The 20,767-nt window shown below is 35.5% G+C and overlaps 1 protein-coding gene across 1 annotated transcript in view; it reads left to right on the top strand.

Annotated features, from left to right (window-relative positions):
* Positions 1–20,767, top strand: part of KLHL1 (kelch like family member 1) — a 194,315-nt gene that overhangs the window by 154,498 nt on the left and 19,050 nt on the right. The window contains exon 7 of the mRNA XM_009281714.2: positions 18,455–18,617. Coding sequence (XP_009279989.2) covers positions 18,455–18,617 — 163 coding nt within the window. The remainder of the gene's footprint in view (positions 1–18,454; positions 18,618–20,767) is intronic.

Here is a 20,767-nt window from a genome sequence, read left to right as displayed (position 1 = left end):
CCTGGAGCCTGGAGGTATTTAAAAGACGTGTAGATGTGGTGCTTAGGGACATGGTTTATGGGGGGGGAGGTTTAGATTGGACGTGAGGAAAAACTTTACTGAATTTCTATGATTCTATGATTCTATGATACCAATATAAATTTTCTAATCTACAAAGAATTCCCAGAATCAAATCATCATAAAAGTGATCACACTTTGACAGTCTTCTTCCATTTAGATAGACAGAAGAGTCTAAATCCTTTCTTTATAAGGACATTTCAATCTAGAGCCTTAGAGATGACTTGGGTACCACAGCTTAAATTACTTTTTATCAGCTGTACTTGGCAACAGACAGCTCTTTTTTCCATTTAGGTGAAAAATTAAAACTAATAGCTTGAGCTAGCTTTCATCAGTTATACAGAAACTAAGAATCTGAATTTGTACAGAAACAGACTCAAAGCAATGGCCGTTTCCTATATTCAAATTTGGTCATAAAGGCCATTGACTTTCAAATGTCATTTTAGACTTCTTGCTTAAGATGTGATTTTTGCCTATAACAATGTGGATGAATGGAGCAAATGCATCAAGTGTAGTTGCAGAATCTTGATTGAATGTTTTGATTTTTCTTTGAAACACAGAAAAAAACACTCATAAATAACTCCTTCTTGGCCAAATGAGACAGAATATTCCCAGCTAGTCCAGTATAGTCCTATGTAGTTGCAATTGTTTAGGTATGCCCAAAAGAAACAAAAGAAAAGATTTTGCAAAAGAATTACCAAGTGTTGCTTTCCAGTAAGTAATCCACTTCTAATAAACAAGACTGAGAACTTTTTTTTTAAATAAAGGTATAATTTGTCAATTGCAGTTATGTAGGAACATATAGAATCAGCCTATTCCTAGCCTTATGTGGTTCTTTATTCAGCCTTAAGTATTGATTTGGACATAAGAGCATATAGCCAAAAATCTTATAGAGAAATCATTGCATTTAGTCCTGGACCAAAGTGCTGTCTAGGTAAGACTTCACTGGTAGATTCAGCCATTCCATTGGTCCTGCAGTGAGGATTTGGACTCTCTGACTAACATTTTACTTAATATCAACATATTAAAATTCAGCTTCAGGTGGATACAAGAGTTTTCCATCAAATATGACTAGAATAAAAGCTTCAGTGTTGGCCTACGAAAAAAAGAAGTGTTCTTTTTTAAAAAAAAAATCTGGGTTTTCTCCTTTATAGGCATATTTTAAATGTTGTTTTCTGTGCTAGCCAAGTATAAGAAAAATTGAAAAAATATAATTTAGCATAAATAAAAATGTTTTTCAGCGTACGTAGATTAGGTAGATTATATTTTGAATTTGTTAACTTCACAAGTTGAATTAACCTAGAATTCGCTATGGGAAAAAAAAAATTAAAAAACCAATTGTAACTCTGGTAAAGCGAAGATAACTTAGATTCCACTAATGGGTTGCACTAGAACTTTTAAAAAGAAATCCAAAGGTAGTGTACTGAGTATTTATGCATGTGTGTTTGTATGATTTGAGAGATGCCAAAAATACATATTCTTAAAAAAACTGTTTAAGATACGAAACTAAATCAAAAAATATAGTAAATTTGTAGGAAAACTTCTATTTAAGTAAAACTAACAAAGTAATGAAGTATGTAATGTCTTAAAGCTAGAGGCAACATAGTAGGTAGTATTAATGCATTAAAAAATTAATAAATGGGGGGGGGGGGGGAATAAATCCAGTATTAAAATCAATTTTTCTACATAATAAGAGTTCTGTAAATAAAATATTGTCATGAAGAAAATATTTTTAATTCTTCTGCTTTCACTTGATGAAATAAAGAAAAAAGTCATATTTTTAACAATAAATGTCTAAAATTTCAGCAGATTTTTAAAATAGGCATTCAGTGCAAATACCAGAAAATGTTTCAGATACTAGAGACCTTGACAGATCCATAATAGCAAAGCAATACCTGATCACATTGAAACCAAAGGTAACAAATATGTTGATACCACAAAGTTATAATGAACAGGTCATTACAATAGAAGTTATACAGATTAAAGATGCAGTTTATGAGGTTGATACGGAGAGTGATCACCTTACTGCTTTTTATGCCAAATAAACTTTGTTTGGAAACAAACCCTTTAAAGAATGGGTGTTGCTAACACATTTTTTAAACACTTTGACCAGGAAAACACAGGCTAGAGAATTCATGAGCAGAGTAGATCAGATACATAGCAAAGTAGCAAAAAACATTACTGTACAGGCTGTCTGAGTTTTACCTTTTTCATAAAACATTATGAAACATAGGTTATTGCTTGTTCAACATGAAAATCTAATGATGAGTGATACCATTCCTTAGACCTAGATTGAAGGATAACTTTCAAGTCAGTGAGAATTTAACTTTCATCTTTTATTTTAAAAACTTTTGCCATGGCAGTTAAGCAATGATGTTATTTTAGATAGTGCTTAACCCCCGATAAATACTTGTTTGTCTATGGAGTTATAGTCTATCAACATTCAATTCAAGGCAAAGCAGAAACCATTAAAGTAGAACAGAAATAAAAATATAAATAAAAGCTTGATACAGCCTTAACATTCACATCCATGGGTATGGATGTGATAGTAAAATAAACTAAAAATGAAGAGAATAACGTGGATCCTTTTTCTTCTTTCTCCACTAGCTTGCAGGATAGCATCTTCTTTTTATGTACCACCATTGCTGGGCTACAGAGGAGGCAAAAATGGAAAATTCACGTCTTCTATTAAGAGACAAACAAAAATAAGTAGGGGTTTGTTTTGTTGTTTTGTGGTTTTGGGTTTTTTTTTTAAGTTTTATAGCAAAATAATTCCAAATTTTATGTATGTTGTATGTATGTAGAAGAAACCACTATGAGGAGAGAAAAAAGTACAGAGGTGAATAAACAGATGCATGAGAATCTGAGATTCCATTATAGATATGAGGGCAGATACGAACTGCAGTGTCCTTATGGACAGGAGGCTGGAGATGAAAGACTGGGAGAAATAAATGTCAGTAAAATGAGAATTAATTAGCATTTGAAACCAGCAGACTGATCTTATAGTAGTTTATAACCTATTGGTATGATAAACTTGCGATTATTTATGATTAATTCATTTTCCCAAAAGTGCTATAACCACACCAACTATTTGTAAAGAAAAGAATTCTTGAAAAACATAGTCATATTTTTTGCAGAATGTTTGCTATAGTGTCAAAAGCTAGAACACTTGGTAAAGGAAACTTTTCCAGATTATTAGTTTGAGCATATTGATATCTGTGATTTGCTCATTGCACATTGTTTATTTTAAAATAAGCAACCAATCAACCTCAATAATCAGCCTGAAAATAATACAGCCCTTCATACAAACACACATGTATAGTACCAACCAAATTCTACTGCATTGGGCAATGACATTCCATATTTCCAGGTGTATGCAGCTCAGTTGTTGGATATTTAGATACTCTGAACAAATGACCATGATGTCTGTTCAGATCAAGCTTAAGGCAACAGAGCTGTGAGTTTGATGCATTCTATACATGTCAAATCTGCAGTATATTCTGCTCGTGCAGGAAATCTGAGATGCTTTTGGACCTTGACATGTCGGCAATCATAAACAATACTTTCAGTCATGAAGAACACATTCGTATATCGTATACATGCTTCATGAGTACAAAGAAAAATGTCCACCGCTTTGCTATTTGTGTAATATGAAGAAACAGTTTCCACCTTTAATCTGTCCCATCTTCATTTACATTCTTGTACAAATTAATTTAACAGTATGACTGGAATGGAAAACAGAACAGCTCAAGGAGAAAGACTCGTGTCATGTGTCCCAGAAAGGTTCTTTGAGTCAAGATCTTGTTGGAAATATCTTGATTTTCGGCAATGGTAAATCTTTCTGGGTACATCAGCATCCCACAAGGCAGTACTATGCCAGAGATGTGTGTTCTCCCTCTCTATGTGGTGATACCTGTGCACAGCCACAGATAAAAAAAAAAACCCAAACAACAAACCACCAAAACCCAAAAACACCAAACAAAACCCCCAAACCTATAACCACCTAAGCATTAAGTAGAGTGGAATAGTTCTTCAGCATGCTAGCTTACCAGAACACAGCAATGCTCTGACATAGCTGTGTTGTTTACCCTTTCAGAAGCAGCTGTTTAGAGATTAGTTTGAGAATCTTTCTTTTATGCAATATTGACTAGTACTATGTACCTCTATGTAGTTAAATTATTGTTATTTTTTAATGTTGAAATCTCAGGGGAAATATGTCATTCTAGCTTTCACTGTTTGTTGACAGAAGACCTGAGCCTTTTAAAGTGTTTTCTCTGCAATATTGATTTGCATGTATATTAGATTTTTGCTTTGGATTTTTCTCCTAATCATCGGGAACATTACAGGGATATTTTTTTCTGAATTATTAAGTACCTTGTCATTGTACTTTGCACCCTTAGTAAGTAGTAGATCATGACCCAATTCACTAAAGAGCTACAAATCATAATGGCAACACTTATAATAATTTCTGAGTCAGGTTCTCAGGATAATAGTGTGGCAGAGTTGAGAATCTGGTGTCTCATCTACAAAACTGAATGTAAATAAAGAGGCGGCAGGCAGATCTTTACTTCTATAAATTTGCATTATATTAACATGTCAGTATAATATCTTCTGGCCCAAGAGGGCAGGTTTTTTTTTTATAATTCTCTTAATCAGCCTTGATACCTGCCTGTGAATAAACATAGGAAGAGGTATTTTCAACAGTGTGTCACTGAATATTCACTAAGGAAGGTAGGTCAGGTCTAATTCTCCAATTTATCACATACTAAATTCCCAGCTTGGCTTATGGCAGTCCAATATGCAGCATCCAAAGAACTACACTTGTATTTCACACCCAGTTAAGATTATGGTTGTGAAAATTAAATACCAGGTTTAATTAATTGATGCATAATTTAAAACAAATTGGACATTATCATCATTACTTTTCTTTATGTTGACACCAGTAGTATGGAAGAAAAGTGGTTTAAGACTTAAAGAGGGCAAGAACAGAGTAAGGAAAAGCAGCAATATGAGTTACAATTAATACAGAATTGTCAAAGTATGATCCTGTGGATGTGGATGAGAAAGGAGATTGTTAGAAATTTACAGCTACCTGGAGACTAAATAAATGTAGAGCTTAAAATGGTGGAGTAAAGTCTGGGTGTTACTTAATCAAGTTTAATACTTGGATAAAAAGTCACCGATTTATTTGTCTCCTCACCTTCAATGTCATGATACAGCATATATATTCCCTCTTCTTAAAAGGTAATTTCCTTATTTAAAAAAGTAGTTGTTGGATACAAGTTTATCCTTCCCAGTCAAAGTTCTGTCTCTACAAATATCAAAATGCAGAGACTACGGTAAAGCTAACACCATAGATAATTTTTTCTTTGTCGTTTCGTATCCAAAAGTGTCAGTGTGAAACTATATTTCCTGTTATTTTATAAAAACTGAAACTTTTTAAAATTTCACTGTGTGAAATTAGGTCTATCATGCAGATAAGGAAAGGCAGAGTTAGAAATATGATAGGCAGTGTTCCATTATTCTGTAACATCACAGAAAAGCAATTTAAAAATCCCATTCCAATCTCCAAGTATAAATAATTGAAACTGTACAGATCTCAGCACCTAATTAGACATAATAGGTTTTTGCTACATAGCTTTATGAAGGCAATCAAAAGGAAAATGCCTGCCATTGCACACTGGACAATACTCATTTTTAGATCTCATTTAGCTAAAAAATAACACTGTTTGCTTTCATAAATCTCTAAGTCTAAATGCTTAGAAGAATTATTTTCCAGGTAGAAAAAATGGTTCTTCCCAGTATACGGTAACTAACATAGTATTGCAACTTATTATCCTTCTTTCTTGTACTTTTTTCTTTTTTTTTTTTGTCTGTATGTACAAGTTGACTGCAAAATTTATTTTAGTATTTTCAAATTTTTTTTTAGTTCAGGAATCTGCTAGTTTCAGATTGTACTGATGAACAGCAATATGTTGAGACACAATTTAGCTAAGACACTTTTTAATCAGGACTACACATATTCCCCAAAAAGCATCTTTATTACAGGAAATAAAGTTTAATAGGTACTGACTTCTGTATGACTGAATAAATAACAAACATTGAGTTATTAAGTTTTTCATCATTTTCAGGGAAATATTAAGATTTCTGTCTCCTGTACTTACTGCACCTGACTGCTCGATATATTACTGAAAACGTATCTCCTCCTAAGAAAAAAAGTTGTTTCCTTTCCTAAAAGAAATCCTTATAGTTGGTTTTCTAGTCTCAGCTGTCCAGTAACTGTATGTGAACTAACAAAGCCAAACTGTTCAGAATGTCATGAAAATGAACGTAATTCATCAAAAGATGGATAGGATAAATTCGTACTTCAATGCCAGAATTATTATTTTCTACAAATTAAAGAAATGTAAGATCTGATTCCACCAATTTCCAGTTTATTTATTCAGATAAATAATAACCTTGGTTACTTTAAATGTAATTCTCTTACAATAAACAATTCCCTTTCTGGATGTGTGATTGCTTTTCTCAGCAAACAATAACAGAGCAGACGTTAAGTCCAAGAGGATCTCTTCTTTTTTTGTGCCTTAAACTGATTTTGTCAAATTTTTGAAGGTGAGATGCAGGAAGAAAATCTGTGAGGGCCTCGTGTCCTTTCTCTTCTCTTAGAAAAAAGTCCTGAAAGAGATGATAATACTATTTTTATGCGCATTTTGCTTAATGGCAGTAAGACTTCAAGTGTCAGGTGGAAATTGTTATTTTCTCATTTAGGAACAGGAAAAGCCCATTCAACATAATATATTTTAATAAAAATATTATCTACATTCTCAGTGTAAATCTAGATGGATGTTTATTATCTAGTGGGCATAGAACACAGAAAACAACAAAATTGTGTACTCTGATGTCACTTTAGTGTAAGACACATAGTAAACATGAAAACCTGTTTCATGAAGTCAAGATGAACTCTGATCTTCTAACACACTGTTCGGTATCTTGACTACAGAAAGATGAAAAATCTTATCTCAAGATACCATGCAGAAATTGGCTGCACCATTTAGAAAAAATAAAATGTATATAGAGTTCAGTACCTTTGCTCTTTAAGGAGGAGGAATTCTACAGTGTCCTAATAGGATCGGAATTCTGACATATCAACACAGACTACTTAAAATGAATTTAATTTTTTTTCTATTAAAACAAATGACCTGGAATATTCAGAAAAGAGAATAGTCTTGTTTCACCCATTTTACTGGAAAATATTTCACTTTGTGATCTTGGTAGAATGTATCCCTTAAGATTTCGACTGTGGTATTGCCATTCGCGGTTATCATGGACTGTTCAGTAACTTCAGTACAGGTTTTGATACAGAGGTGGGATGTACTGCACTCTGTTCTGTGTGATGGGGAAGCTAAAAGCAACACCTTTGGGACTACCTTTTAATCCATATGTGTGATATAAAAATCATATAGGAGTTCTGGCATCTGAGCTCTGAGGGCAAAACATAAGAACTAGTAATGCTTGAATATAGAATTCCTCATATATGACAGAATCTGCTCTGGAATTCTTCATATATGACAGAGTCTGCTGTAATGTAAAGGGTATATTTATTTATTTATTTGTTTGGGGGTGGGTTATTACCTTATCACTACTACTCATTATAATTTTTTGAAACATGGTGAAAGCACTGCCTAATGGTGAAAGTAAATACTTCTGCATTGCTTGGAACTTTTCCAACTTGGCTTCTTAGAAAACATAATGCAAGAATCAGACTGTGGGGTTTCATAGATAGCTGGGTCTGAGCACAGGTTTTAGAGGCAGCCAACAAATGCAACAGTTTGTGCAGCAGCTTCCGCAAAGGCCAGCCAGAAGGTCTACTGAGGACAGTATATGTGTGTTCTGCAATAGTGGCTCCAGGGAATATGGCCCTGGAGAAAAGAGGGGCCCAGGAGAGCTGATAGATTTTTCAAGGATCACCTCCTTTAAGCTCAAAAAAGTTCCATCCTGATGTGCAGGAGATCAAGCAAAGGCAGTAGGAGGCCTGCACGGATGGATTGAGAGCTCCTGATTAAACTCAAACTAAAAGAGGAAGCATGCAAGAGGTGGAAAAATGGACAAGCGACCCAGGAGAAATACAGAGGCGCTATCTGAGCATGTAGGGCTCGGGTTAGGAAAACCAAAGCTCATTTTGAGTTGAATCTGATGGGTGACTTGAAGGGCAACAAGAAAGGCTTCCTCAGGTCTTTCAACAGCAAAAGGAAGACTAGGGAAAATGTGGGCTCGCTGCTGACTGGGACAGGGGACTTGGTGAGAAAGACCACAAAAAAGGCTGAGGTATAATGCCTTCTTTGCCTCAGTCTTTAAGACTGGCTTCAGGAGTCCCAGGTCCCTGAAACCAGGGGGGGAAGTCTCGAACAAGGAAGACTTACCCTCGGTGGGGGAGGATCAAGTTAAGGAACATTTAACAAAGCTGGACATGTACAAGTCCATGGAACCTGACAGCGTGCACCTATGAGTGCTTAGGGAGATGGCTGATGTCATTGTGAGGCTCTCAATTATCTTTGAAAGGTCATGGTGATCAGGAGAGGTTCCTGAGGACTGGAAGAAAGAAAATGCCACTTGTATCTTCAAAAAGGGCAAGAAGATGGGTCTGGGAGGATACAGGCCAGTCAGCCTCACCATGATCCCTGAGAAGGTGATGGAGCAAATAATAGTGGAACCAGTTTCAGTCCATATTAAGGACAAGAAGTTGACTGGGAATAGTCAGCATGAATTTATGAAAAAGAAATCATTCCTGACCAACCTGACTAACTGAACTGCCAGGGTCAGAGGGTTGTAATCAGAAGCACAAAGTCCAGCTGGAAGCCATTAGTGATGTTTCCCAGGGGCCAGTGTGTTCATCATTAATGATTAATTTCATTAATGACCTGGATGATGGGACAGAGTGCACTCTCAACAAAAACAGCGAGGAGTGGTTGATGCTTATGCTGCCATCAGAGAAACCTCAACAGGCTGGAAGATGAGCTGGTGGAAATCTCATGAGGTTCAACAAAGGCAAATGACATGTCCTGCAATTGGAAAGGAATAGCGCCATGCACCAGTACAGGCTGGGGGCTGTTTAGCAGGAAAGCAGTCTGTAGAAAAGGTCCTGGGGGTCCTGGTGGACAACAGGTTGGACAAGAGCCAGTAATGTGTGCTTGCAGCAAGGTGGCCAACAGTATCCTGTGTTGCATTAGGAAGAGTGTTGCCAGCAGGATGAGGGAGACAATCTTCCCCGCTGCTCAGCCCTGGTGAGACACACCTGGAGTACCGAGTCAAGTTCTGGGCTCTCCAGTACAAGAGAGACATTGACTTGCTGGATTGAGTCCAGTGAAGGGCCACAAAGAAGATTAAGGGACTGGAGAATCTCACACTCTTTGCCTCAGTCTTTAAGACTGGCTTCAGGAGTCCCAGGTCCCTGAAACCAGGGGGGGAAGTCTCGAACAAGGAAGACTTACCCTCGGTGGGGGAGGATCAAGTTAAGGAACATTTAACAAAGCTGGACATGTACAAGTCCATGGAACCTGACAGCGTGCACCTATGAGTGCTTAGGGAGATGGCTGATGTCATTGTGAGGCTCTCAATTATCTTTGAAAGGTCATGGTGATCAGGAGAGGTTCCTGAGGACTGGAAGAAAGAAAATGCCACTTGTATCTTCAAAAAGGGCAAGAAGATGGGTCTGGGAGGATACAGGCCAGTCAGCCTCACCATGATCCCTGAGAAGGTGATGGAGCAAATAATAGTGGAACCAGTTTCAGTCCATATTAAGGACAAGAAGTTGACTGGGAATAGTCAGCATGAATTTATGAAAAAGAAATCATTCCTGACCAACCTGACTAACTGAACTGCCAGGGTCAGAGGGTTGTAATCAGAAGCACAAAGTCCAGCTGGAAGCCATTAGTGATGTTTCCCAGGGGCCAGTGTGTTCATCATTAATGATTAATTTCATTAATGACCTGGATGATGGGACAGAGTGCACTCTCAACAAAAACAGCGAGGAGTGGTTGATGCTTATGCTGCCATCAGAGAAACCTCAACAGGCTGGAAGATGAGCTGGTGGAAATCTCATGAGGTTCAACAAAGGAAAATGACATGTCCTGCAATTGGAAAGGAATAGCGCCATGCACCAGTACAGGCTGGGGGCTGTTTAGCAGGAAAGCAGTCTGTAGAAAAGGTCCTGGGGGTCCTGGTGGACAACAGGTTGGACAAGAGCCAGTAATGTGTGCTTGCAGCAAGGTGGCCAACAGTATCCTGTGTTGCATTAGGAAGAGTGTTGCCAGCAGGATGAGGGAGACAATCTTCCCCGCTGCTCAGCCCTGGTGAGACACACCTGGAGTACCGAGTCAAGTTCTGGGCTCTCCAGTACAAGAGAGACATTGACTTGCTGGATTGAGTCCAGTGAAGGGCCACAAAGAAGATTAAGGGACTGGAGAATCTCACACATGAGGAGAGTCTGAGAGAGCTGGGACTGTTTAGCCTGGAGTAGAGAAGTCTCAGGGGGCTCAATGTGTATAAATACCTAATGGGAGGGAGTAAAGAAAATGGAGCCATGGTGTTCTCACTCGTATTGAGTGAAATACAGACTGAAATACAGGAAATACCATCTAAATGTAAAGAAACCCAACTTTTTTACTGTGAGATTGGTACACTGGCACAGATTTCCCAGAGAGGCTGTGGAGTCTCTATTCTAGGAGTTATTTAAAACCCATCTGGACGTGGTCCTGGGCAACTGGCTCCAGGTGACCCTGCTTTGAGCAGTGGGGTTGGTGAGACAATTTCCAAAGATGCCTGCCATCCTCAACCACTCTGTGACAGATCTACTGTAAGTGATTCTGGGAGTCTGAAACTACAATAGGACAATGGGAACAGAATTACAGCCCATTGAACACCTTGGTTTTCAAGTTTCAATCAGTTTTCTTTTAAGCCTGACACAAGATCAGATGACAATAATGCACAGAACATTGCCAAGTTATTATTTTTTTTGTCAGTTTTAACACTGTATTTAAATAACTTCATCCATTGCTTGATGAAGACAATTGGTTAATACATTTTATAAATCCTTAGTGGCTGTAACTTATGCTTATCAGTCGTGCTTAAATAACTATTCAATTTCTAAGTATACTATTGAATCTACAGTTAGTTGCTGATGATGCAATGAACCAATTTGTTTTCTTAAGTGAATGTCATCAGTAATATGAGGATTTTCATTTCTGCATTGCTTCATTTCGCTGTTATGGTTTTATTTAAGCAGTTCTATACTGAAATTAAAAAGGCTCATCTCATTTAGCAGTTTTTAATATGTATTTATTTATAATTTGCATTTTGGTATACTTACTATAAAGTATTAAACACAAAACCAAAACCATATGTCTCACTAAATCTGTGAAGCTGACTTTGTAAAATTTGAATGGCTTGTTGGTCTAATTTCATCATTTTAAATCAAAACTGATTCATCAATTTAAACAAAGGTTAGATGTTTATTTTTTTAGTCTCCCAGACTGAATTTTGGATCTTGTCAAGTAATGTGTCATTATCTAAAAAATGTGTAAAATCTCTTAGCTGATACGGATGAGAGAAAGATGATAGAAGAGAGGTGAAATAAAAGGAGTGGAGAGGATGGTGGTGGTAACAGAACAGGCAGAGAGATTTAGAGAGAAAATACAGATTTCTTTCAGCAGCCTTTAATGGTCTTTTCATTTTCAGCACACTCTTTCTTTTTAAGACTAAATTGGTATTCTCTTAGTATTCCTATATGATATTTGTATTGAAAAGTAAGCTGAAAGTGGTTGATAGTAAACAAGCTGCTGCTGCATATAGGAAAAAGGAAAATTGGTCTAGTTAGTCCAGTCTTTCAAAATGTAACAGCCTAATCTGGAGATGTTTTACTTTCTTAACCAGAAAGCTGAATGTATTAAGGGTTTACAGTCAGTATTTCTCCTTCCTATCACTATCATGCCAGGCAAGAGGATAAATGTCATAGCTGGTCTCTTTCTGGGCATTCTTCCCTTTAGGAGAAATCATCAGCAAAACAGAATCAGCATCATCAACTTCACATTAAGGAAGGGTGAAAGTCAAGGAGACTGTTGTGTCCTATAAGACAATATATAGTCTTATAAGTAAAAAGTAGCTGAAGAAATTAACGATGCTTCATAGCATGACTTACAAAGAATACAAATTTTTATATTTTGCAAAACTAGCCTTCCGTGTCTCCACTTTTCAATACGTGTGTGATTAATGTTTTCATACTATTTTTAATAATTGTAAAAAAACCCAAAATAAAATAAAACTATATAGTATGAATACCTAGAAAAAGAATAGAAAAAAAACCCAACATTACTAAAAAATCAAGTCACTGGTTGATGGGAATTTGCTTATATTTGCCTTGGGTTTTTGCTTTGGGCTTGTTCTCGTTGGCTGCCTTTTCTGTCACACAGACATAGATGTCTCAAATACGTATGAAGTGATTTTTTTTTCCACCTCTAAAACTATATATTCATCATTGCGTATTGTTATTAACAAATATTGAATATCAGTTTAATAGTGAAGAGGGAATGAAAGCTTTTTATTGGCATTGCATCACAGAAGTAACAGCCTTTATCGGTTTGATTTGATTAAAACAATCATCAAGTTATTTCATAAAATTATTATTACTGTGGTTGAAGCCATGTATTTTATACATGCTTCATAAAGCAAATTATTGGTTCTTTAAAGGAATGAAGGCATATATTAGGGAAGTAACGCTTTTCTTGAACACTCAACTCTACTTTCATAAGTTCTAATTATACCTGTATATGCCTATACCATTAATAACCAAAATCTGTACACATTCAGCAAATGTGTAGAACCTGAGAAGGCAATATTTTGAGAGTGATTATTCACAGTTTGCATGATCAAAAGGAACTATTCGCAAAAAAGCATCTTAAAAATTAATGGAAAATTTATTGAAAACATTATTTTGGCAGCTGCCAGAATGTTACAAACTCTAATAAAGTGTACTTACTTGATTGACCAGTATTGCAAGGTGCATATTTATTTGTTTATTTGACTCACATAAAGATGTCTGGGATTTAAGTAAAATTTTCTTTTTGAAGCATTAGGGCTGCCTCTATGAGTCACTAAATTGTCCTATATTAGTTATTGGGTTCATTACCTGGACAGTGGGATATCTAGGTTCCAAAGATTGACCTAGTCATGAAAGGACTACACTGAAAATGTGATCCCCTCCCTTTCAGGGTAGCCATGAAGCTCTGGGGTAGATCTCCTCAGATCCTTCTGCGGGAGCTATTCTTATTATATGTCATATTAATACAAAATGGAATAGAGGAAAAGTGAGAGTAAGGATAGGGCACTGATAGTTGTGATAACTGAGTGCCAGATCCCACTCCTTGAATATTTTTAATTTCAAACAATACAGAGCTATGGAAGCAAGAAAAAGGAAGAGCACTCTTCCCAGACTGGTAAGTGAGACTCTCCATTGCGAGCAGAGTCCAGCAAATTAATTTCATTATTAATCTTGTGTTAGTCTTGTGCTTTGTATTAGTAAACTGCATATTATTCTATTATTTTAATATTGAGTTCATCCAGTTTTGGATGAACTTTTTAATGGCTTTTTTCCAGCCCAAGGAGCTTGAAATAATGTAAGGAAAATGTCACGGAGTTGTAGAAAAGTGTTTAATGGTGTAGTATTGAAGATAGCTTCTGTAAGTTCTGGTGACTGACATAAAGTTATATTGGCAGTGAGAATGCTGAGACTACCAGAATCATCTTTGGAGGACTGACAGTGCAAATCTGGCATAGTCCTATCCATATGTAATAGAGAACTGTTTCTGGAGCAAATTATTCTCAAAATAACATCCAGGTTTTTCTGCAGAGGAAACTATTTGTTTGCCATGGCTCTCTGGAAAGAGGTATGATTGGGAAACCAAGAATGAATATTCAACCAGTTTGCTCTTATTTGACAGTGCTATTTGACAGACCAAATCACCAAAAGGTCTCTGATATACCATAAAAGAGTGGTGAGTTTTCAGTAGGTGACTTTCTGTCACCCCTACACCATAATACCTATGTTATGCAATCTGTGTTAAGCAATAGATGAAGAATGGATGGAAGATAAGGAGACTCAACTGGAGTGGGAAGGATAGTGCAGGAATGAAAAGTAGAAGAGAAACAATGGATTTACTGTTAAATGACAAGAAAGAAAAAACATTATGCAATTAGATTCACTACAGAGGCCTAGCTGTTGTTTCCACAGAGATGTCTGTCCCATAAAGTATCTCACTCTCTATGTCACAATATGTTAAATTATGTGCTAAACCTTACATTTCTGTCATTTCAACCTGTCATCAGTAGACCTCCTGCAATTATCAGTTTGACAGGTTTGTCTAGCCAAGCCTTCAGAGCTGTTAACTTGGGAAGAGAAGACAGATTCTATCCAGAACAACTACTGAAAGAGACAGACTCTATACCAAAGTCAAAAAGACTGTGATATCCATGCCCAAATTTAGCAAATTTATATAGACTCATAGATTTTATGGCCTAATGTTACTGCTGTGATCATGTAGACTGACTTTCTGCAAGAGGAACACAGAATTTCTCTCTGTCATTTCTGCCTTGAGGACATGCCATCTGAAGGAGTTTGAGCATGTCTGTTTAAAAATGTAGCAGTATAGATATGAAAACTTCAAGCAACACAGAAATTAGCACATTCCTAAATTCATAATTCCAGTAAATCCTTACCATCATTGGTTAAAATATGGAATATTATTCTTACGCTTAATTTAACAGGTTACTAGTTCCAGTCATTAGATCTTATTATTCCTCTAACAGATTCTTAATCGTACAATCTTTTCTTTATTCAGGTACTTATACACTATGATTGGATTACCTGTTGGAAAAAATATCTTGATAAACCCTACATCTCTTATGGAATTTCCAACAGATTTTCCAGATTTTTAATGGTTCTTTTGTAATTCTTTCTGAAGTTCCTCCATACTATTTACATTTTTTAAATGTACAACATCTGCATCCATTAGTTTTCATGGTATACCGTTAGACGAAGTCACTACCAGCTGTGACTACGGGTTTCTCAGTCTGTTTCACTTTGCATTTATGCTTCTTGGATATCTACAAGTATGAAAGCAAAATTTTAAAAAAAGGAGACAAAATACTTAAAATAGACATAATACTATTTTCATGGAATACAGCACCTTGTTTGGTTTTTTTAATTTACTTATTAGAAAACTGGATTTTGAACATTAATATATTGAATTTACGTGGTCCAAAATGATGATTTGCCCTCACATTTACAGCCATAACTATACCAAAACAGAATGAAATTCAATATTGAAGAATGTATTTGTATAGTATTTTAAAACATAGTGGGCCAGAACTGGACGAGCTTTTAAGGAGCAAATGTAAGGATGTCAATGCATTTGGTATTCTGTATAGAAGAGACTTTAAATGTGTAAACCCATAGCAAGTTAGTATATGCTATGGTCAGCATCATGGAAGATTACATTTGTACAGAACCCCTTCTGTCTTTGTCCTGTATAGAAAGAATAATTTTCTTATAGCTTTGCCAGTAAATTTTCCTATTATACAAGCAATGCAAACTGGCAAACTCAAACAGGCAATCTTCTATTGAATCCCTTAAAGTTCTCCAAGCAAAATAAACTTCCAGATTTCTTCATTGGTGTAGCTGTAATTACATTCACACCTTTCGACAGAGGAGCATGACATGAATCTCGCATCAAACCAACATTTTTATTTTGGCAGTTTTCTAACTGCAACATTTCCCTGTGTCAATGTAAGATTAATTTATGTGGAAATAGAATTGAACATCATGATAGCAAAGTATGTAGAAGTTATTCAGTAAGGTCAGACAAGATCAGAGAACACCCAGATGAACTTTAAAAGCCAGCTGAATTCACAACACAACAGCAAGTGTTAAATGCAAAGTAAAAGACATTGGGGAAAAAATCTGAAGGAATTGTGCATCTCACAGGGTTCTACGTGCATTGTATAAACCCAGTAAAGTTCTCATTATAGAGAAGTCAGTGAAGACTGTTTTCTGTATGAAGCCCAGTTAAAAGAGTACAAGAGGAAATGTGGAGAGAAAATCCATTACATTAATGCAAGGAGCTTATCAGTGTTTGTTGTCATTAAAAAAAAAAAAAAAAGGCTAAAAATCCATGAAAATGCAGGAAGAACAGTATTTTGATTAAGAGGAAAGCAAATTTTCTACAAAAAGTGACTGAAATAATTGGGATGGCTTAATTTACAGTGGGAAAAAACCCAAGAATAAAAATCAAATATGAAAGGACATGACAAAAAGTATGAAATAGTGAATGAGACAAAAAGAGTAAATTGAGGACAACTTTTTATGTTCTAATGAAAGAGGAAATAAGCTATTTGAGGGAGTAAAAGGTGGAAATTTCAAAACTGATGAGATGTGTTTTGACATACATCATACTTTCACTGTGAAGTTCACTGCATAATAATACAACTCTGCTTATGTGTGAAGGTGAGAGAGGGTTTGTGTGTTTACCTAGACAGCAATTATATATGCATGCATGTGTATAGGAACATTCGCACACTTAAACTTTCTTTGAATACGATTAATTTTTTATCCCAACAAGAATTTGATTTTCTATTTAACTTTGCATTAAGTGCAGAGTATAAACATGAAAAGCTAAAGAGTACAGTGTTGTTATAACAAATTATAGCAAATACTTTTTTGACAATGTAAGCCTGTTTGTTCAGGATTTAAGAATATTTATAGCTATTAGATATTAGGGTAAAAAAACAAAACACAAACCAAAACAAAACAAGGAGTCCCCACAACTACAGCATATTTTCTCCTGATTTTCTATGCGACCACTGGCACATCTTCCCACGTTTGCTACTGGTTGTGTTCTGAGATAAGATATTGAGCTATAGGAATCAAGAGTTCAATTTAATATCCACTTTAATATTCTGGAAAAATTATGGCTGAAACATATGATTAAATAAAAAACATTTATAAGCAAGACTTTTAATTTCTTTTTTAGTTTAAGGAAAAAAAAAAACAAAACCAAAACCAACATCCAAAGTGCAGGAACACTTTCTGTGAACACTGAGATGAAACTTGTTCAAACTCATTGATAAATATAGTTTTTAATGTCAAATTAATCTTTGAATGAATGACTTTTCTGAAATAGAACAAAACACAGTTCCACACAGAAAGTGGAAACTTTACATTGTTTTAAATGAAAGAGAGATTTTTCTGCAAGAAAAAAATAAACCCATTCTCTGAAACTTTAATGATCTACTGTTTTCTGACTTCTTGATGAGTTCAAATCATGTGAAGTGGAGTGGAAAAAAAGGACACTGATTTAGGAATAGGATTGGATTTAACCTGAGATTTTCAGAATGATGCTCATTTGGGATCATGGATTCATAGAATGGAATTACTGAGCTCACTGTTTTGTAACAAATGGTATTTAGCTATAACTTATCTTCCAGAGCCTTCTAAGCTTAACTGAAGATACTGTGAGATAGAGAATTCATCAGTTCCTTTGAATGGGTGATTAAAACCCCTCATAGTTAAAAATTTGTTTCTTATTTAAATTTTTCCTACTTCAACTTCCATGCTTTACATTTTGTTTTACTTTTCTTCACTAGATAAAAGAATCCTTATATATCCAACATTATTTTCCTGTGAAGGTACCCTTTCTCTTGCTATTTCATTTTTTGATAAGGTAAATCGATGAAGCAGCTTAAGTTTCTCACTGTAAGTTACTTGCTCGAGCCTTTGAATATGTTTTCTGATTCTGTGCGAGTCCACCAAGCTTCCCGCTAGTGAAAAATTGTATATTTTTTTCTACATAATTGACAAAAATACTGAAAACATCAGACTTCTTTCCCTTCCCTATGGAACCCTGGTAGAAGCAATTCCATTCAATGAAATCCCCCTTAGGCTGATAATAATTTGAGATCTATCAGGTATCCAGTCCATCGTTTATTTATCATGTGCTTTACTGATATTCTAAAGAGCTAATTCATGATCAGAATGTTAGGAGATACTAAGTTAAGCAGTATACAGAAATCTAAGACTGTCACATCATTGACAGGTTATTCTATGAAGCAAACAATCTTCTCAAGGAATGAAATTAGGCTTGTTTGACAAGACCTAGTTTTCATAAAGCCATGTGGAGTGGCATTAATTTTATTTCTGGTTGTTAATCCTTAATTAATCAAATCTCAAACTGGTATTTCCATTTTCACTTTGAATATGCAAGTTCATGTTATCTGTGTTTTGGAAAACTTTTTTTTTATTATTATTGATAAAGTATACTTTTATCTTCTCTCACTCTCTCCTCCATTTTAGGAGTTACAGTGCTTGAAGGGCCTATTTATGCAGTGGGAGGACATGATGGTTGGAGTTATCTGAATACAGTTGAGAGGTGGGACCCTCAAAGTCAGCAGTGGACATTTGTGGCAAGTATGTCAATTGCCAGAAGCACTGTTGGAGTAGCAGCATTAAATGGCAAGTGAGTAGGGTATTCTTGTATGATTGAAACATATTTCTTAAAGGGATGGATAACTGTGACACACAGTAGGATATAACTTTTAGCATATTTTAATAGAGGGTATCTTTTAAAATAAATGTAAACATAGTTGTGCACACACCCCTGTATCTCATAGCTTTTACATTTATTTGAAATAAGTAATTTATATCCATTTTCTATATTATTTATCTTAATAATTCTGCCAAATGCTTAAGAATATAGACCTGAAATTTCAGTGTGCATGGTATAAACCAATTCAGGACAAATTGTCAGTTGACTCATATGACTTTCATATGTTGTATATGTCAGTTTTAGTTAACCAGCTGAGTTTATCCATCTAATATAGTCATGTACCCAGTGATAAGATTTGTTGTATATGCATTTTGTACCTTGCTTCAGCCAAAAATTGACCCATGAAACTTTCTTTGTCTTAAGGCGACTATATTCACACAGGAAGTAAACAAAAATCTGATTCTTGTCAAACCAGTCAGACTGCATTAAACCTGTAATTCTCATTGTGTTCAGATTCTTTCTCTTTTATAACTTTAACTTTTTAATATTTTAATGTGGCACTTATTAAAACTCATTTTACAGTAACATGATATTATGTATTACTTGTTGCTTATCACTTTTAAAGTATTTGCTTTTAGCTCTGTGGCTAAAAAGAATATGGTGTAAACTGTAATAATTTAGAGCTGGGGGAGGAATTCATCACACCTAACTTCAGATATTTTTGTATAGACATCTACAACTGAGCCAATCATCCTAAGCCTACCTTATGGTCAATGGAAGAAATAGGTACTTTTAGGATATAATTTTTTTTACTTATTTTAGACATTTATGTTAGAACAGCATGAATAGTGCTCTGTAAGTGCCCATTTTTCTCTAGTAACTATGTAGGAAACCTGAAGACTCTGTCTCAGATTCTGACTTCTATGTTTTTGATATCTTAAGTGGGGAAGTTGAATCCCACTGTAGACAACAGAACATAAATAAAGGGCAGTCAGTAAAGAATCCCTTGGGAATGGTGGGAGCAATGGATTAAGGCAAATTTCTGGAACATTATTTTCCTCATACTTTATTGCTACTGAACTGCAAGGAAGAAAGAATGAGAAACAGCTGCAGATGTGGGATGCAATGAGAGAGTAAATATTGAGGACACTAAAAAAATAGTTAATAACAGTTATGATAAAAAGTATATAGGGAAAAAAAGGACTTACTAAGGCTATTTGGTTTCATGGTAGACTACGCTATTGCATAATTCAACAGCCCACTAAATTTTGCCCACCCCATTTCTTCCAGTTGCAAATCATTCAGTTTTGATTATACAGTCGGATAAACTCTCAAAAATCCTTTATATTAGGTTGTGCTTATCACATCTAAGATACAGGCTTGAGATATGTAGACTGAATTGATTTCTGGGATTGTCAGACTCTTTCCACTGAATGTAAGAGTCACTGAGTATAAAAGTCAAACAAGGAACTTAATTTAGCCTACAAAAAACTGTTACAAGATCTATAGCAGATTGTATACCTTTCTGTAGCAGCAGCAGGAGTTCTGACAGAGTACCCATAATCCCATAATTATGACAATATGCAGACATATATTTTTTAAAATTGAATCTCAAATTAATTAAAACTACAGGCTTTAAAAGTGTTAACTAATTTTATGAGTTTGTCATATTACACTTGTGTCCTATTTGTGGAGTAACTCTGGATTAAATAGGCTTTATTGGATGCATTCATTATTATAATATTATTTAATTCATGGTATCCCATACTCAGATGATCTACTTCTCATCCATGACATTAGGAGTTAGTTTTATGTTGTGAAATCATCTGCAAACCACTGAAGCTTAATTGTCATTGCTTTCTCTTACTAAGTCACAGTGGCATTGAAATGTTCCAGAGTAGATCAAATGGACAAAGCTGCTTTAATAACCCTGTTAGAATCATAGAACCATAGTTTGGGTTGGAAGGGACCTCTAAAGGTCATCTAGTCCAACCCCCCTGCCATGAGCAAGGACATCTTCAACTAGACCAGGTTGCTCAGAGCCCCGTCCAGCCTGACCTTGAATGTTCCCAGGGATGGGGCATCTACCACCTCTCTGGGCAACCTGTGCCAGTGCTTCA

This window comes from Aptenodytes forsteri, unplaced genomic scaffold, assembly GCF_000699145.1.
Source record: "Aptenodytes forsteri isolate BGI_AS27 unplaced genomic scaffold, ASM69914v1 Scaffold51, whole genome shotgun sequence".
NCBI classification, from domain to species: domain Eukaryota; kingdom Metazoa; phylum Chordata; class Aves; order Sphenisciformes; family Spheniscidae; genus Aptenodytes; species Aptenodytes forsteri.
The sequence above is the reverse complement of the archived record's forward strand: the minus strand, read 5'-3'. Positions and strand labels throughout refer to the sequence as shown.